This window comes from Bos taurus, chromosome 8 (assembly GCF_002263795.3).
Source record: "Bos taurus isolate L1 Dominette 01449 registration number 42190680 breed Hereford chromosome 8, ARS-UCD2.0, whole genome shotgun sequence".
Lineage (NCBI taxonomy): Eukaryota > Metazoa > Chordata > Mammalia > Artiodactyla > Bovidae > Bos > Bos taurus.
The window spans coordinates 95,435,950-95,456,157 of NC_037335.1; the positions used below are offsets into that span (position 1 = coordinate 95,435,950).

Consider the following 20,208-nt stretch of genomic DNA (forward strand, 5'->3'; position numbering starts at 1 on the left):
AGGGTTTTGAGTGAGAAGCAACAGGAACCTGACTTGGGTTTTCAAAGGATCATTCTGGGTGATGCTGGAGAATAGATGGAAAGAGGAAAGTACAGAAGCAGTAAGACCAATGAGGAGGCACTCTGAACCTGGGATGAATAAATCTGGGAATCTATCCAGTGCAGTGATTGTTAAACTTCTCTGTGCATGTTAATCTCCTGGGACACTTAGTAAAAAGGCAGATTTCTGACCCTATCCTCAGAAAACCTGATCTGGTGGTCTTGGCTGTGGGTGTTGAGGTCTATACCTTCCCTCACCCGTGATTCTGGAGTAAGTGGTTCTTGAACTACAGTTGGGAGACGGACTGGGGCTTAAATGATTGACATCTGATGAGTTGATGAGTTAACCGCGGGGCACGCACTTCCGGAGGTTTGTAGCCACTGTAGAAAAGGGTTGGTAAGTTGCCCTCCGGGGTATGCTGTAGTCCGGGTGAGTGTCAGGACCCCCTCGCGTCCCCAGACGTTACACAAAGCTGGCTTCTCCTTCCGCCTCTGCTTGGTTTCTAGGGCACAGGGAGACTGGTCCCGGGAAGCCGGGATGTTGGGGTGGAGGGTGGGTATGGGAGGGACCTGCGGGAGTCTAGGGAGGGGAAGGGGCCCCGTGGGTCCTTAGACAAAAGGCGATGTCTATAAAGGCTGGGGCGGAGGCGCAGCGCCCAGGCGAGGGCGACAACGGCGGCGCGGGCTCCCTTCTCGGAGAGGAGGTGCGTGGACTCCAAGAGGGTTGCGGGCGCTGCTGGGTTTGGGCGCCAGCGAGTCTCTGGCGCAGTTCCCCAGTCCGAGCCGCACTCGCCGCGGAGGACAGGGGTGTGGAGGTGACTTGGTGGCAGCCACCAAGGCGACTCGATGAGAAGACGTGGGGACTTTCCGCAGAGCAGGGGCCGTGGTGCAGCTCCGGGGGAGCCTAGCGGGTACCTAGCGCGTGTCGGCGGGGCTGCTGAGCCTTGATATGTGATGTCCCGGACACCAAGGAGCATCTCCGAGGGCCGTCTTGGCAGCTTCTGAGCTGGGGTGAGCGACTCCTGGAAACCTGGCAGGTGCGAAACTATAGATATTTCTCCAGAATGCCTGAACTTAGTCGCAGGGCAGGCGCTGCAGGCAAGGGGGAGCAAGAATAAGAAAAAGAAAAAGGGAAAAGCTGGGAAGTGAAGCGGTCAAGGGCAGCAGGTTGGGTCTGGTGGGCGTGGGGCGGGAAGGCAGGTGTAGAGCGCTGTTTTGAAACAGGTGGCCCTCTCAGTGCACCGGGAGCCCACCCAAAGATCCGCATTCACAGTAAATGCACTTGTTTAGAACATCAACTTGCAGAGCTGTCTGGTAAGAAAAGTAATTGCATAATAGCACATATCATGATTTATATATATATATATATATATATATAGGATATATTATAATAGCACACACCAAACTGGCTACTGCTGGGGAATGAGTTTGAATAGGTAGATGGATAAGGGAGGGGACTTTTTTTTTTGGCGTTATCACTTGAGTACCGCTTGATTACCCACCCCCACCCCACCCCCCCCCCCCCCCCCGCTTAAGTTAGCCTGTGTTACTTCTATAGCAACTTCTAAAGGCAAACCTGTGCCTGGTGTTTGAGATTAGGCACCTTCCCCAAACCCAGTTGTATAAACCACCCTTCACTACCCTCCTTCTGTATCATGTTTTCACTTACTTTTCAAAGAGAGATGAAAGAAGAGAGAAATACACAGGACCAAATGCCAGAAAGAGAAATTTAACATCTTAGGAGAAAAGAGCAGTGTGAGCCTGAATGCCTGGCACAGGCCACCGTAGGAAGGTTAGCTGTCTGTACGCCTGTGCTGCTGCCTTTCTGGTTGACCTGGGCTCCATGTCCAGGAAACATCCACACGAAAAAGCAGCAGCATCTGTTACAGGTAGTGATCACCTTCTCAGGGGGCATAATGTACTTTTCTCCAGTAACCTTTTACCTTCTGTGGTATCGAAGTTTGTGCTCACCTATATTCCTTTTCAATTGACTGTGACGTTCCTCCTATCCAGGCATTCTTAACCTTTGGACCATGACACTTACCCACCCAGGGATGTGTGGATAAAACTCAGGGGATTCTAAGTTACATCTTTTTATCTACTAACCTTTCAACTGAATTGAGCATTCCCTTTATTTATGAATGTTTATGTAGTTTATTATGAATAAACTACAGTGGCGGCAGCAGTGCCGATGCCTTTTGTCATCAAGAGAAATCATAGACACTTTCAGCTTTTGCTACAGATGTTGCTGATCTTCTGAAAAAATCACTTACCAATCACCAGTTAGAAATGATGGTGACAAATCTAATTATTTAATGTGTTAAAAGTGAAGCATAGGTTTTATTGTTTTGAATTTTAGAATTATTTTCATATCTATGAAGTATAACTGGTTATTTTATGTGTCCATGTATTTTAATTCATGCCTTTTAACTTCATATTCTGAGAAGACTTTTCCCTTTATGTATTTGAAATAATTGTTTTGAGATGAAATCTGTCCCTGGGCTTCCCCGGCCCCGACTCAGCTGGCGTCAGTGGTGACTCAGGCTTGGGACACAGGCTCTGCCACATTGGGCTGTGTGACCTGGGACAAAGAACTGCACCTCTGTTTCAACATCTGTCTGATGCTCTCTGATTCTGTGGCATCTGGAGTATTTTTTAAGCTCTTAAAGTACTCTGAACCAAGAGTACTTTACTGATTGTTGCAGCGATCAGTACTTGCAACAGGAAAAACACTAAATGCCATTTTCCTTTGATTTAATAAATACTGTAATAATTTTCCAGTGACCTCTACTTTGAGTTTTTGCAGCTTGTTGAATCACTGATTTTTATTTCCCAATGTGGAGAAGGAGAGTAACACACTTGAGGATAAATCAACAAGTAATTATTAAGCACCTCCTAGAATGGCAAGGCTGCCTTTCAGAAGCCTGCCTTCTCTCCTCCCTGTTTCTGCTTCTCACAATAGGATGGAGCTTTCTCAGAAGAGAACACCAGTTAGTTTATCCTGGCTAATCTTTTCTTCCCAGCTTGAAAATGAGCCTCCCGTGGGACTAGTGAATAAGCTAAAGCCTCTTTTGACAAGAGAAGCTTAAAAGTAACTTTACTCCTACAGTCCTGGCTGCAAAGCAGCCAGTTTCAACGTGAGCAAAACTGGATGGTCTTAAAAATTCCCTTGATTTAGGTTTATACTTTCATATTTTAGGTATAGTTAGATACAGGTCCGACAATGCTCATTATAGATATAAAGGCCAGGTTAGACCCTGGTTCGATTCCTGGGTTGGAAAGATCCACTGGAGAAGGGATAGGCTACCCACTCCAGTATTCTTGGGCTTCCCTGGTGGCTTAGCTGGTAAAGGATCCACCTGCAATGTGAGAGACCTGAGTTTGATCCCTGGGTTGGGAAGATCCCCTGAAGAAAGGATAGGCTACTCATTCCAGTATTCTGGCCCAGAGAATTCCATGGACTGTATAGTCCATGGGGTCGCAAAGAGTCAGATATGACTGAGCGACTTTCACTTTAGGTAGATAAAAGGCAAAGGCAGGGCATCGTGGCATTTCAGCACAGAAAGAGGCCTTGGGTATCACCCCCTTCAGATTGGAAGTCCCCTGGATTGCCTGAGTTAGGTGCTATTTCTCTGCTGCTACAGACCCTGGGCTTCCCATCTGTGTCATAGGGCAGTGGGTTCCTCAGTGTCCAGCAGCCAGTACAGTGTCGGGCGCATAGGGTCAGTAATTGTTGATGTAAAGTTTGGAGTACATGTGACTGTATTGGATCATGGATCCAACCAGAGTGTCTCTACAGAGATAGAGGAAGTAAACCTAAGTGGCTGATGGAGGAAGCCAGAGGGGGCCTGAGTCAGCCAGTGAACTTGAGCTGCCATGATTCTGCTCACCACTGGTTTCTCAGCACAGCACTGGCCTCTCCTACATGGGCAGAAGCAGGAAAGTCAACAAGAACCTGCATGGGGAAATGTCCTAGGGCCATATATCCTTCTAGCTGATATTTTATGTAATATTAACATTTTGTCATTCGTAATCCCCTAAATACTGCTTCCTTCTTAAACATAGTTTTGCTAGGGCTCAGAGCTTCTGTTTGGAGAGTAAGGCAATGTTTTAGCATTAGCCACACAGGGAGATCGTGTGAGGGGTGCACTGTTGGGACCTCACTTCAGGAAAAAACTTGCAGTTCAGCTGCAGGGAGTGCAGTTAGCTGACAGCCATCAGTAGCAGTGCTGACAGGACTCAGGACTGGGCCTCCATTCTTCAGGTAGCCCCCAGCCTATGAGTGAGTGTGGCAGCGCTGCTGGGACCTGGCGGTTCTTGCCCGATAGGGTCTCCTTCACAGGCACCTTTTGCCCCAGAGCTCCCTGTTGGGTTGGCTGCCACTTTTCCAGCTCTGTACTGCAGCCTGAGGCTTTTCTGACCAGTCCTGCAGCCTCCCTGCTTTGATTTTGCAAGTGTCAGATGTGTGTTTCAGTCTGAAGACATTCTTGGCCCAAGTCTTTCTTTTCTTTTTCCATCTTTCACAGGCCTTAACTCCCAATAAACTGCTTGTACATCCAACTCCAGCTTGGCATCTGCTTCCTAGAGGACCAAGCTGATCCACCTGGGGAGTTTTAAAAAATACCAATGCCCCCAGAAATTTTTATTTAATTGGTCTGGGGTGCAGCCTGGGTGAATCCAATAAGCAGCCCAAGTCAAGGGCCACTGAAATAGAAGAAAATTTCTGGAGCAGAAGTTCCAAGTGTTTATTAAGTTAGAAAAGGATCTGGTTTCTCACAAGTCGCTAGGGCTTCAACATCTTTAGGTCCTTTTTGAATAAAATGGGCCCACTGTTTCATACCATAGGTGCCAATTTGTAACCCTCCAACTCCTTCCTGCAATGGTGGGCCGTTAACACAAACAGTTTTGGAAGGAAGCTGGCATTTTGAGAGGCACCTTTCAACTTCCTGATATTCTATATGTTGCTTTTATGTAACCTATGTCAGATACTCAGTGTTTACCTACGGACTCATATCCTTGTGTGTGCGTGCGTGCTCAGTCACTTCAGTCATTTCTGATTCTTTGCGACCCTATGGACTGTAGCCCACCAGGCTCTTCTGTCCATGGGATTCTCCAGACAAGAATATTGGAGTGGATTGCCATCCTCTCCTCCAGAGGATCTTTCCGACCCAGAGATCAAATCTGAGTTTCCTACATCTCTTGCATTGCAGGCAGATTCTTTACCAATGAGCCACTGGGGAAGCCCCTCATATCCTCAGAAAAGCCCAAATAAAAATAGAAGAAAGGTAGAATTTAGGGAAAAGTTCAGCAGCATTGACCTGATCATTTTGGTCTTGATATGGTCCTTTGAGACTTTTCTCTAGTCAGCAAGTGTCTCTCTGGATTTGGCCCTTAGTGTGGGATCTTGTCCTGTGATTCTTAAATGTTTCTGTATGTGCCGCCTTCTCCATCAGGCCATCCAATAAGCTCCTTGAGCACAAGTATCCCATCCAGCCAAGTCCACAAGCCCAGCTCATAGCACAGGGCCTAGCACAGAGCAGGTCTACAGGAAGGGTTAAAATAAAGGAACAAAGGTGGCAGGAGCCAGGAGGTTATATAACCAGACTTGGTTATAGAAAAACAAGATATTACCTTCCCCCTAGTATTCACAATTCAGTATTTCACAAGTCATTTTTATTTATAAACATATTTTTGTTGTATGTATTCCTCAACACTTTTATAGCCATTATCGTGTGTCAGGCACTGTTGAAAGTGATTTACAAATATTAAGCTTATTTAATTCTCCTAATAGCCTTTGTCAACCACCAGTGGCTGCAGGGGTTCAGCAAGGGAAAGATATGGGAGGCTCTGGGATGGCCTGGAAGGGTTTGTAGGAATGGAAAGGAGGGTTTATTCTGCTCTTTAAAGATTGTGTAGAAATAGGCAAAAAGTCAGTGAGGAGGGAACTCATGGGACAGAAAATGCAAAGGTATGGAATTGAGAATACTTACTACTCTTTGGGTGGGGGTGGTGGCGTGGGGGATAGGAAGGGACCCTCTGCCCAGGTTGCTGAGACTGGAGCAGGTGGCAAACTGATAGCCATGAGCCAAGGGTACCAAATGTCTGGTGCTGGGTTTTGGCTTATTTCCTGATGTGCCATAAACATTGCCATTGATGTATGTTAATCCAAGCCACCTGAACAAAGGGGCCCGTGCCTCTCAGAGGAAAAAATGGCACAATTAGGATTGGCAATACGTGATAACAATCACCTCGCCGACGGTTGGAAAGGTCATCCAGATTCAACCTTGGGGAGCCTGGCTATCTTCTGCAGCATCCATGTCAAATTGTCGCCCTTCACCTGCTCCTTTTCTTTGTTTGTCATGCTAAATAACCCCATTGCTATTCTTCATATAACTGAACTTCAAGATTCTCCATCACCCTGTTCATCCTCCTCTAACTGTGGTCTGGTCTAGACATTTTAGCTCTTACACAGTGCGCCCAATCCTGCAGATAAAGTCCACCAGCCAAAACAGTTGTGCTGTCACTGTCTTCATTGCAAAAGTTATGTTGTAAATGCAACCTACGATCGCAGCCCCCTCTCCCTATTAACAAATATATATTTTATTCTCATGTGTACTCAGTCCTACGCTGTGCCTGATTCTGAACACTTAGGAAGAGTTGGTTATAAAAGAAGTAATGGGAGTATTAGGATAAAACCACCATTTTACCCAGAGGCTTCGAAACAACCAGGAGAGAAAAGCTGACAAGAAGTGTTCTCACCCTGCCCTTTCTTCTGCCGCATTTTCTTCTCTTGTCACAGGAAGATCCACAACACCTGGAAATGAGGCAGCACATCCCCTAAGATCTGGGTGGAGAAGATGAACAACTCAAGCTCCTGGCAGGACATGGGCTACCCAGCAGGCCTCTGACAAGGTGTTGGCCCTCAGGGCCCTTTCTCTTTCCTGTCTCAGGAACTCCAACATGACCAGAAAGATCTTCACGAACACCAGGGAGCGGTGGAGGCAGCAGAATGTCAACAGTGCCTTTGCCAAGCTGAGGAAGCTCATCCCCACTCACCCTCCAGACAAGAAGCTGAGCAAAAATGAAACACTTCGCCTGGCCATGAGGTATATCAACTTCCTGGTGAAGGTCTTGGGAGAGCAGAGCCTACAGCAAACAGGAGTGGCCGCTCCAGGAAACATTCTGGGCCTCTTCCCCCAAGGACCCCACCTGCCAGACAGGACTCTCCTTGGCGACTACCAGGTTCCATCACCCAGCTCAAGCCACCACATTCCGTAATAGTGGGGCTCTGGCTGTTGTGACCCCAGGCAGCACTGGTTCAGAAGTCACTAGCTGTCAACAGCCTTTTTGCAAGTACCAGAGTCAGCATGGTGAATAATTTGTGAGGCATGAACTCAAGCTTCATAGGAGGTGTCTCATGGTCAGCTGCAGAATGCTAAAAGGAGGCCAAAAGGGAGGTGGCCGCACATCCGCTTCCCTGGGGGCTTCAGGCAGAGCAGCCTGTATCTGTTGATTTTATAAATCCAGGTTCCTGCATAAGATGTTGTTTTTGGGAAAAAAAGACCCTTAGACTAAAAACTGGTTTGAAAATCACTGCTTTATGTAATATGTTTTCAGTTGTAAGAAGAGCTTCCTCATAATGGATCACAGATGGATGAGTAGAAAATGCTGCCCTCTGAACATATTTTAAAGTTTGTTCTAAAAAATGAGGCGTATTTGATCAAGAGTAAACAGCATAAGACAAATGAAAAGATAGCCCTTGCAGAAAGCAGCCTGGAGACTTGTGGGGAATCTGTGGATAAAAGACCCTTCTGACGCATGAGGACCGCAAGAAGGCAGCAGATGCGTGCAGGAGAGCTCTGCATCCTCTGTCTCTATGGAAATGTGAGGTGTCATTTGCACTGGACCACGAGTATATGCGTTATCACTAAAGCCAAATGGTAGATTATACCTATGAGAGGAAAGGACATGATAATTTGTGAGACTTCATGGTTTTCTTATGAAAAGAATTCAACTAAAATAGTTTTCCTAATCCTTTAGCTTCACATGTCAGGTATTGAAAACTTTTAATTCAGCATGAGTTCTTGATGATTTAAGACCTGTGAAATTCAAATAGAATGATGAAAATCTAAATATTACCATTTAACAGCTCATTTAACAGAGAGCTTAACAAAAGATTTAGAGTAGACAATAGGAGTGTAATACCAGACTCTAATGAATTGAGGGATGTGTGACTTGTTTTCCCCGCTGAGGAGCATTAGCTCAGTTTTACACTGGGAGGGGTGGTGCCCACAAAAGAATGAACGACGTGGATCTGGCAGAACTCACAAGTGGATCTGGCAGAACTCACAACCATATGCCACCATGATGACGCTTGGATTCAAAAATGAATCCCATAGTTAAGCCCAGAATACAAATAATGTCATTTGATTGTCTCTGGAATGTTTTATTTTCCCAAAATTATTGACAGAACATTGGTTTTAAAACCTGAACTATAGGTAGGAAATTGATGGGTTTGAGATTATGTATATACAATAGAGGAATTTAAATTTTCTGCCCACTCTAGAAAGAAGAGATTCAATTTATGAAAGGCTGAAATGAACCTCTTTGGTTTGGTGATCAGAAGAAATGTGGATGAGGCATCCTCAAAATCTCATTCTCAAAACAGCGAGTTCATAATGTCATTAAACTCTACACAGCATTCACACTTACGGCACAATGCATTTATTAAAACAATGCATTTAGGACTTCCCTGGTGGTCCAGAAGTTAAGACTCTGCACTTCCAGTGCAAGGGGTGTGGGATTCCTGGTCAGGGTACTAAGATCCCACATGCCGTGTTAGTTAATTCAGTCACTCAGTAATGTCTGATTCTTTGTGACCCCATGGACTGCAGCACGCTAGGCTTCTCTATCCATCTGTAACTCTCAGAGCTTACTCAAACTCATGTCCATCAAGTAGGTGATGCCATCCAACCATCTCATCCTGTGTCATCCCCTTCTCCTCCTGCTCTCAATTTTTCCCACCATGAGAGTCTTTTCCAATGAGTCACTTCTTCGCATCAGGTGGATTGGAGCATCAAAGTATTGGAGCTTCAACTGAAGCATCAGTCCTTCCAATGAATATTCAGGACTGATTTCCTTTAGGATTGACTGCTTGGATCTCCTTGAAGTCCAAGGGACTTTCAAAAGTCTTCTCCAACACCACAGTTCAAAAGCATCAGTTCTTTGGCACTCAGCTTTCTTTATAGCCCAACTCTCACATCCATATGTGACTACTGGAAAAACCATAACTTTGACTAGACAGACCTTTGTTGGCAAAGTAATGTCTCTGCTTTTTAATATGCTGTCCAGGTTGGTCATAGCTTTTCTTCCAAGGAGCAAGCATCTTTTAATTTCATGGCTGCAGTCACCATCTGCAGTGATTTTGGAGCCCGAGAAAATGAAAAAAAAAAAAAAAAAAGCATGCTGTGTAGCATGGACAAAAAATAAAAATAAATAATGAGAATAATAAAATAATTTTTTTAAAAAAGAAACAATGCATTCTTGTGTGTAGGTCCTTTCTTTAAACTGCATTCAATAAACATCACCACACACCCAGAGTAGTCCAGGCAAACACAGAAACCAGGGGATTCCCCCAAATTTGCATTTCTTTCTCATGAGCTTTTATTGTTCTCATGAGCTTATGTGGACTTAAATTTGTCCCCAGACTACCACGTGATATCACATCTCAAAACTCTGGTGACAGTTGTCAATTGAGTAATACTGCTTATTCTCTCATCTGGCATTAAATCACATTAACACTTTTGACAGTATTTTTGTATTGTGCTGTGCATCAGTCATATCCGACTCTTTATGATCCCATGGACCATAGCCCATCAGGTTTCTCTGTCCATGGGGTTTTACCAGCAAAAATACTGGAGTGCATTGCTATGTCCTCCTCCAGGAGATCTTCCCAGCCCAGGGATTGAACCTGGGTCTGTCTCCTGCATTGCCAGTGGATTCTTTACCACTGAGCCACTAGTAGCTTCATTTGAACTGTAGCCGAGGAAGGCACAGGAGACCTTTTTGTGTGAACATAGGATTTTACTGCTCTTCTCACAATGAGTGCACTTCTCTGCTGTTGGGGCCTTGTCTGCTGTGCTCAGGGGGCCTTTCCACTGAAATGTAACTGAGTGCCGCTGAAAAGTCATGAGGAGATTGAGTATCATTAAATTAAATGAGGGGAACAGTTTTTTAAAGAAACTCTACAGAAAATTCCTATGATAAGTGAATAAACATTTAATGTATTACTTAATATAATTCATCTCAAATTATTCTTTTTGCAAGTTGAGTCTTAGGCTGTCAGGTTGTATTAGGTTAAAGTGACTGTCAAAAGGAATTGTAGGTACCTGTGTATCAGAAGCTTGGCAAGGTACACATGAGACTGGAAGCTAATTCTAAAATCACTCCACAGCTTTCCTTGGTGTCCTATATTTACAGCTGACTGGAGTAGTAAGAATTTATGGTTCAAATGAATTATAGTTCACTGATGGTACATCTCTTTATGGATCATTTGAACCCAACAGAAAAATTTAGACCAATTATATCACCTATGCTTCCCTATTACTTGTTCTACTATGGACACCACTGAAAGCTTCCAGAAACCAGGTATCACAGGTCCTTTTATTTATATAGATCATTAGATTGGCTTGTTCTACTCCTCACTTTACAGAGGAGAAAACAGTCCAGAGAGTTTTGAAGTAACTTTCTAGTGGTCACATGGACAGTTAGTGGAAACCCAGAACATAGTGCAAGATCTCCTACCCAGCATCCAGTCTATTCAGCCATGAAGGATTTTAGGATTGGAAATGGACAAGCATCTTATTACTAGGCTCATCTCTTTGCAATACTGTTCGGTGATCTTCTTCATATGCCTTTTAATTGAAATTGAATCAATGTGCTTTATAGAATGGGATTAGAGGTACCAACCAAAGATTTTATTTGTTGATGTTTTGAGAGTTTTTAATCATCGATTCTAATTTGCTATTTAACTATTAATTTATTGAAAATAAATTATTTAAGAAAAGAAATTGTTATTTTTTTTCCTTTTTAGAAAATATTTCACAAATTTACTAAGCATACCCTCCAATCTCTCCATTCTCACAACAAGTGTCCTGGCTTTGAACCTCACTCCTTCTGTTGTCTCTATTCTAAAAAAATATAGCATTCCCTGATTAGTGCCTCCTTTTCCTTCACTTTCACACAGCTTCCTAATTGTCCTTCTCAAATCACAACTACAGTCATCCCCAGCTATCAAACCTTCAGTGTCTTGTCCACCAGACAGACAGATACTGTATCCCAGCAAACCAGGCCCTCTGTAGACTGGCTCAGCATACCCTTCTTTTCACAATTGCCTGAATGTATCAGACATGCTAAGGAAACTGCTTCACTTGATGGTCCCCAAACACTCTCCACTCTTTGATACCTCCAGCTTTACTCTTGTGAGTCTCTCTGCTTGCACTAAATTCCATTTTCTAAAATCCTTCATGACTGATCTTAGATACCACTCTTTCAGGAAGCTTGACTCATCTTAAACACCATCTTACATGAAGTCCTCCTAGATTTCCACCACTCAATATAATCTCTTCTTTTGTAGAATACTCTTATTGCTTCAAGACCCTTGCTTCCTCTTCCCTGTATTACAGACATCTTGTGTATATTCTGTCCCCAGCAACAAGATCTCCTTGAGGGCAGTGACAATTTATAACACTGAATCCTCACAACAACCCTGCCAGTGACTTTACTTTCAAAATGAGAAAACTAGATCAAGACTGGGTCCATTAAGAATACTTCTCTAGCCTCTCTTAAAAGATAACATTGAAATGTAACTTGAAGGAATTCACTGGCAGTCCAGTGGTTAGTACTTAGCTTTTCACTGAGTAATGGCCTGGGTTCCATTCCTGGTCGGAGAACTAAGATCCCACAAGCCTCACTGTGCAACTAAAAAAAAAAGAAAAGAAAATGATGCAACTTTGCATCTTGAACAAGCTGAATTTCCCTGAGAAATCCAAAGTCTAAAGCTCTTTTTAAAGTTTGTTTCTCAGAATTTCCATTCAACAAGGCCTTCGCAGCACCTGCCTGATGAGGTTTCACCACCTAAGAATGGCTTGAGATGACCCAAACATATGTAAGTTATACACAACCGGCTTTGTCCTTAAGAGGCTAAAGGATGAAAGGAGCCAGGAGAATGGACAGCTTAACTCCTGACCCATAGGCCAAAGGTTAGCTGAAAGTCACATCCTTAAATAAAAAGGTCAAAGATAAGGAAGGAATCTAAGAGCTCAGTGGCAATGCAAAGTGGGGGATTTAAAGTGGCAGGTGCTAGGAAGGAATGCCAAGGGGAGAGTGTGGCTAAAGGATTATAGGAAGCCAGGGTGTGGCCTCCTAAACACAGTTTCCCTTCTGTGACTGTTGGAGCTTACTATAAACTGGGAAACTTTCTGTTCTATTTTCTTTTTGTTGCTAATGACCTATCACTAGCATTAAAATCACTAGGTTTAAAATTTTTTTCTAGATTTTAAAAAGCACTAGATTTTTACATAAACCTTAGTTAGGTTTGTAATCTATCAAATAATATTTAAGAATTTAATTTCGAGAGCTCAAGGGGGTAGTTGAACTAGGCAAGCTGTAGAATTGCCTTTTCTGGATAATTTTAAAACTCAGCATTATCCAATATGTTCATACGCTTGAACCTAAGTAACTCTCCTTCTAGGAAGCTATCATAAAGAAGTAATCAGAATTATGGTCAAAGGATTATCTGTGTGGGTATCTATTTCAGAGTTATTTACAATGTAAGTAAAAATAAAATAAATTTATAACAGTAAGAGTCAGAGCCAAGATTTGCTGAACATATTTGTCTACAATATGCTAGGTACTGTGACAAGAGCTTCTAGCATATCAGCTCACCTAATCTTCATGACAATTTATACAATTTATATTGTTACTGTAATATCAATTATATGTTTTGTTCTTATTTCACAGATGACAAAACTGAAATTCAGGAGATGATTTTTTAAAGGATGAATTTTTTAAGTTTTTATTTTATATTGGAGTATAGTTGATTAATAATGTTGTATTAGCAATGGAATATTACTCGGGTATAAAAAGGAACACATTTGAGTCCATGTGTTGACACAATGAGTCAATCTCTAATGAGGTTGGTGAACCTAGAGCCTACTATACAGAGTGGAGTAAATCAGAAAGAGAAAGACAAATACCATATATTAGTGCATATATATGAATCTATAAAGTTGGTACTGAATAGCCTACTTGCAGGGCAGCAAAGGAGATGCAGACATAAAGAACAGACCTTTGGTCATAGTGCGGGACAGAGAGGAGATGACTTGAGAGAATAGTATTGAAACATATACATTACCATATGTAAAATAGATAGCCAGTAGGAATTTGCTGTATGATGCAGGGAACCCAAAGCCAGTGCTATGACAACCTAGAGGGGTAGGATAGGGAGGGAGATTTCAGAGGGAGGGGACATGTGTATGCCTGTGGCTGATTCATGTTGATATGTGGCATAAACCATCACAATATTGTAATTATCCTCTGATCAAAAATAAAAGTTAAATAATGTGTTAGTTTCAGGTGTACAACAAAGTGATTGTTATACATGTATCTATTCTTTTTCAAATTCTTTCCCCACTTAGGTTATTACACACTATTGAGCAGAGTTCCTATGCTTATACAGTAGATCCTTGTTGGTTATTTTTTTTTTTTTGGCTGCACCACATGACATGTGGACCTTCCCTGACCAGAGATCTTGTGCTCTTTACATCGAAAGTGTGGAGTCTTAACCACTGGCCCACCAGGAAAGTCTTAGTTATCTATTTTAAACATAGCAGTTTGCATATGTCAATCCCAAATTCCCAATCTATCCCTCTCCACAACCCTTCTCCTCTGGTAACCATAAATTAGTTCTCTAAGTCTGTGAGCCTGTTTCTGTTTTGTAAGTAAGTTCATTTGTATGATTTTTTTTTTTTAGATTCCCTATATAAGCAATTCCACATGATATTGGTCTTTCTCATCTGACTTACTTCACTTAGTATGATAACCTCCAAATCCATCTATGTTGCTGCAACAGCATTATTTCATTCTTTTTAATGGCTGAGTAATATTCCATCATATATATTACCACATCTTTATTCATTCATCTGTGGATGGACATATAGATTGCTTCCATGTCTTGGCTATTGTATACAGTGCTGCAGTGAACACTGGGGTGCATATATCCTTTCAAACCATGTTTTTCTCTGGGTGTGTGCCTAGGAGAGGGATTGATGGATCATATGGTAGTTCTATTTTTAGTTTCTTAAAGAACATCCATGATGTTCTCTATAGTGGCTGTACAAATTTACATTCCCACCAATAATGTAGGAGGATTTTCTTTTCTGCACACCATCTCTAGCTTTTGTAGACTTTTTGATGATGGCCATTCTGACTGGTGTGAGTGACATCTCATTATAGTTTTGAATTGCATTTCTCTAATAATTAGCCATGTTAAGCATATTTTCATGTGTCTCTTGGCCATCTGTATGTCTTTGGAGAAATGTCTTTTTAGGTCCTCTGACCATTTTTTGATTGGGTTGTTTGTTTTTTGAATATTGAGCTGCATGAGCTCTTTATAAATTTTGGAGATTAATCTCTTATCAGTCACACTGTTTGCAAATATTTTCTCCCATTCTATGGGTTATCTTTTCATTTTTTATGGTTTCCTTTGCTGTGCAGAAGCTTTTGAGCTTAATTTGGTCCCATTTGTTTATTTTTATTTCCATTACTCTAGGAGATGGCTCAGAAAAGATATTGCTGCAATTTATGTCAAAGGGTGTTCTGTCTATGTGTTCCTCTAGGAATTTTATAGTATCCAGTCTTACCTTTAGGTCTTTAATTTATTTTAAGGTTATTTTTGTGTATGGTGTTAAAGGATGTTCTAATTTCTTTCTTTTTTTTTTACATGTGGCTGTCCAGTGTTTCCAGGACCGTTTATTGAAGAGACTGTCTTTTCTTCATTGTATAGTTTTGCCCTCTTTGTTGTAGATTAATTGACCATAGGTTTGACTATTGCCAAACCTATGTGGATAGTGAGAGCACCTTTTGTAAGGATACCTCGCACTGCTGCCTTTTCTGCCACCCCATTATTCTATGTAAGAGGATGTGTGAAATGCAACTGTTTCAGCCCACCGCCCAAGGGATACAGTGCCTGTCAGAGCTCATGAGCTTCTCAGGCCTTACTCCATCTACTTTTCACCTCTTTTCTCTGAATATCAGGCCTCCAGATCTCCAGATCACACTTAAGGTATTTCACATGTTCACTTTGGCTTCTGGCAAATAGAAATTCTTTCCTTACCTGCTTTCCTAGACTAAATTTCTTCCCTAGGCTCCAAAGCCTCTGAAAACAGCCTCCCACGGTCTTCCTTGTTCCTCTCTGAGAGGCTTGTATGACTCTAGGCTCCAGGAGAAAGGATGCTTCACCATAGAAATGGAGGATAGACATACTGGTGAAAAAGAGAGGAGATAAAGCAGAGGAGAGACAGTTATTTGGACTAGAAAACTGCACTGTGTTTGGCTATCGGGATACATCTACCTGGACACACGACATAAGAGAACTGAAGATGGCAGCTTGCAGGTGGAGATGGGAAATATAAATGCCTTGAGGAAGGGTTATTCATATTAATTGCGTGTTTGCTATGTGCCAGACATTTTATAAATGGCATCTTCAATACTTCTAACTACCATTTAGTGGAGGTATTTGCTTTAATTTACAGTCAGGGCGATTGTGGCTTTGAAGAGTCTAGGAGACCAACTTAAGATTCATGCAATGAGCAAGCAGCAAGACAAGGCTCTGAATCTATATCTGCCTTTCAGCACAGGCCAAATCTCTCTGTGTTCTTCTACCTTGAAGAATAGAAACCTCATATGGTTCCTAAGTGGACTTGGGTTTCTAAGTGGACTTCCCTGGTGGCTCAGACGGTAAAGAATCTGCCAGCAATGCTGGAGACCCTGGTTTGTTCCTTGGGTCAGGAAGATCCCCTGGAGAAGGGAATGGCTACCCAGTTCAGTATTCTTGCCTGGAGAACTCCATGGATAGAGGAACCTGGTGGGCTATAGTCCATGGGGTTGCAAAGAGTCAGACATGACTGAGCAACTAACACACACACAGGAAGTAAGGCTCACTGCAGGTAGGCAATGATTGAAATGATTTTTTTTTAAGTACAGAGTAATTTGATTGGTAATTTGGGTTTTCTATCCACAAGAATTCTTTGATAGAGAATAAATTATCCAAAGGAAATGATGGAGGTTCTGTTCCTATTATGTTCTCCAATGCATGAAAGTGAAAAGTAAAAGTGAAGTCGCTCAGTAGTGTCCGACTCTTAGCGGCCCCGTGGACTGTATGTAGCCTACCAGGCTCCTCCGTCCATGGGATTTCCCAGGCAAAAGTACTGGAGTGGGGTGCCATTGCCTTCTCTGTTATGTTGTTGAACACCACTTTAAATTATTTTGAACACCACTGCAGAAGATGTATCAACAGAAATGAGCCTCCTCTATCTGGCCTTTGATGTTCACGTTGTAAGTCAGATTTAAACGAGGTTTCCTTTTACTCTCATAAAGTTGGACACATTCAGATGTTCTCTTAGCATCACGTAAACTGGTGCAGAGGGTCAATCTTCCTAGCGAGTACAGGGATGTCGTCTCAGGACTCTTTCATCTTTAAGGGTAAAAAAATCTTTCTTCCAAGTAGGAAGGGTAGAAGAAATCACCTCCTGGAAATTCAAAATTTATCACACACATAGATTAGGGTCCTTCTTATTTTTCAAAATAATGAAAATTTCATTTATACTCATAAACTGTCTATAGCCAAGAAAGGAACACTCAGTCAAAAAAAATTCCCTGGCTTCCCCTATTTTAACAGTTTTGATAGCTGAGTTTTCCTCTTGTGGTTTCTAAGCACATATCACCCACAATCCTAAAACAACTACCATCACCCAGCTTTTTTGTTTGTTTTCTTTTCCGGAAATAAAGGAAAAATACAGAAGTCCAATTCAGCAAGTACTGAAATCAAACATCCACTGAACTTTGTTCCCAACAAGTAAACCCCTTATCAGTCTCTTGCAGAGATTCTAAAATGCTTATCTCGATAGACCCGATTATGGGGCTGACCCACTCTCAATGCTGAGTAGGAATCAAATGGGCATTCTCTTCTGTCAGCAAGCCCCGCTTTGCGATCCAGATAAATCAATTAATGGGATGCAGAGCCGCTGTCCTGCCTTTTTCTTCCCCATACTTACCTCCCCCAGCTCCCTCGGACTTCCCAGTTCCCCGTTTAATACCATCTAAGAGTCCTTATTTACAAGAGGGCTTGTGCAGGTGCAAGCTTTCAGGCCAGCAGCCCAGGAACAATTGTCCCCTCTGCCCTTCCAGCTCCAGGCTCCCCTCTTTGTGAGGCACTTTTCTTTTCTCTGTTTTTCAGACGGAAAAAAATGCCCCTCAGCAGCTCATCTAATCGGATTATGCTAATTTGTACTTCATGAACCTAAACAGCATAACTAGATCTGCAGAGAGCTAGGGCCAGGAAGAGAGGGACAACGACTTTGTCGGTAAACCTACCCCCCAAAAGTGCCAAAAGAAAGTACATCATGTGTTCATTCACACAAAGCTGCTAGTCCAGGAAGCCCACCAAGCTCTTGACAACTGAGAGTGCCCAGTAGCCGGCTGTGTTCAAAATAGAAAAGGGAAGACAGCACAGTGAAGGCACAGTGAGGACCAAAATGACAAGGCTGTTTGCCCCTGTTGTAAATTAAGTTTCCTCTTCTTCCTTCCCAACTCACTCACATTTACCCTCTTGGCAACTCAATATATAAGGTTAGAAGCTGAAGCCAGGTGGTGCAATTCAACAGACATTTATTGGCACCTACTACCTCTGAAGGATGACAGTTGTGGTCCTTTCTTCCTTGGGTTGGGAGGTGCAAAAGTGTCTACCACTTAACTCTTGCCTTCAAAATGTGCGCTCTGGTAGAGAAAGATACTCTAGGTATGGAAATTAGAAAACACCTCAATGAGGCAATTGCTATTCCTGTATTTGTTCTCTGTCTTGTGTTTGCTGACTCCGCTAGGGGCATCTTCCAGAATCTTCCACACCTGATTTTAAAAATAATTTATGTTCATTTAAAGCTTTATGTTTATTCAAAATATAGAAGTATATAATTTAATCTTCATAATGGACAGTAAGATCAACAAAACTGGTATTTTCAAGCCCATTTTCAAGTGTCAAAACTGCAACTTAAGACATGTTAAAGGAGTCAATCCAAGGAGAATCCTCCAGTTAATAATTTGAGGTTCTGAGTCCAAATCCAGTGTGCTCCCTGCCCCCAACCCCTGCATCCTGTCTCATATTGATTTCACACTGCTTCACATGCTACCTCAAGTTGACTTACATTCTATAAGACTGTACACAAAACATTAACTTTTATACCAATGGCTTCAAAAAAGCTTCACATATTGTGAAATTGGAAAAGCCAATTTGAATTTTCATATAGGTAAGTGAAATTGTTCTAGAATAATCTAGACAAGGGTTTTCAATTAACTTCAGCTCATTTTTAGCCCTTAACTTTCCTGCCACTGTTCTTCTATATTTATACCATTCACTTTCCTCCTTTCTTGGTCAAGACATAGTCAAATGCTGCCTGAATTGGTCTCTTCTACCAATTTAGGAGCCTGACCCTTTCACACATCAGGTTCTTGCTGCCCTAGGTGGTTAGAACTCAGCCCTTGTGCTTATTAGTTTCTAAACCGGTTACACTCTTGGTGATGAAGTCCCAGCTGTTGCAGCTATATTCTCTGGAGATTGCCACATACCTGTCTCTATCACAACTTTCTCTTATTTCAAAGCCCTCATTCCCTCTGGCGTCTCACACTGAGTTCTGGTATCTGATCTGAGAGATGCTTATAATTCACATCCATTTACGGAGTTGAAAACATCTAGTGTCCTGAAATTAATGAATGATTGAGGTTTTCTCAGTTCACATGCTCATTTCACCACACCTCCCTCTCCATCACCCCTAAAGTAGCTTAAATATGCAGCAGTAATGTTTCCATCAAGAGAAGAAAAGCAAAGCATGTTTCATCTCTGCTGTCCCTTTCTCCCACCTTCTGTCCCCTCTCTTTGCTGTTTTTAATACCTAAAAATTTATTCTTATACTCTTATAGCCTCAGATCCTCATTAGGATGGAATGTGGGAGGCAGAGGTGAAAATTTCAGGTGTGTTTATTTATTTTTTTTCCTTACAGAAACAGTTTTTTAGTTTTTAATGAATTTGTACACAAAAAAGCTCCCAGTTCAAAATAAAAACAAAATCCCAGATCATATAGATGTTTACAGTGATTACATTTATCTAAGCAACATACATACACATTCAGTTGTAAGATGTTAACTAAATTTTGTGACAAATATGCGTTTTTTTTTTAATACCAAGAACATTATAGAGTTAATGCAGAGTCCTAAGGATAATCTAGTAGTCACTAAGTTTTTCTTAAAGTCTTCACTTTAGATGCTGTTATTTCTAGCACAGGTAAGCAGGCAGAGTCTTTCATATGCTCAAACACTGGAATCTTTGGTTGCTACCCTATCAGCTGGCTTGCAAACAAGAAGCCAACCATTTTAAGAATGTTTTAAGTGAACAACTTGCAAACCCCAGGGATGGATAAACCCTGCTGCTGCTGCTGCTGCTGCTAAGTCGCTTCAGTCATGTCCAACTCAGTGCGACCCCTTAGATGGCAGCCCACCAGGCTCCCCGTCCCTGGGATTCTCCAGGCAAGAACACTGGAGTGGGTTGCCATTTCCTTCTCCAATGCAAGAAAATGAAAAGTGAAAATGAAGTCGCTCGGTCGTGTCCGACTCTTTGCGACCCCATGCGACCCCTGGGGAGGACCCCAGGCTCCTCCATCCATGGGATTTTCCAGGCAAGAGTACTGGAGTGGGGTGCCATCGCCTGCTCCTAAGAATGCACAATTATGAGCATTTACAACCATCACAACTGTGGCTGAAGACTGTTCATGCTGTTCTTCTGAAATGAGATCTCAAAGCATTATAGTTCAAAATAAAAGATTTTAACAAAAAATTGGCATAT

General features: G+C 42.3%; 1 protein-coding gene across 2 annotated transcripts; it reads left to right on the plus strand.

Moving 5' to 3' along the window:
- The first annotated feature begins 622 nt into the window (after window positions 1-622).
- On the plus strand, window positions 623-18,802 carry TAL2 (TAL bHLH transcription factor 2). Of its 2 annotated transcripts, none has more exons than XM_059889518.1 (2): window positions 623-742; window positions 6,838-18,802. In XM_059889518.1, the coding sequence occupies exon 2, from the start codon at window positions 6,999-7,001 to the stop codon at window positions 7,314-7,316; it is 318 nt and encodes a 105-aa protein (XP_059745501.1). In that variant the 5' UTR covers window positions 623-742; window positions 6,838-6,998; the 3' UTR covers window positions 7,317-18,802. The 2 variants fall into 2 exon arrangements, with proteins under 2 accessions (XP_059745501.1, XP_059745500.1); XM_059889517.1 differs by lacking the exon at window positions 623-742 and adding an exon at window positions 986-1,075.
- Window positions 18,803-20,208: the final 1,406 nt, after the last annotated feature.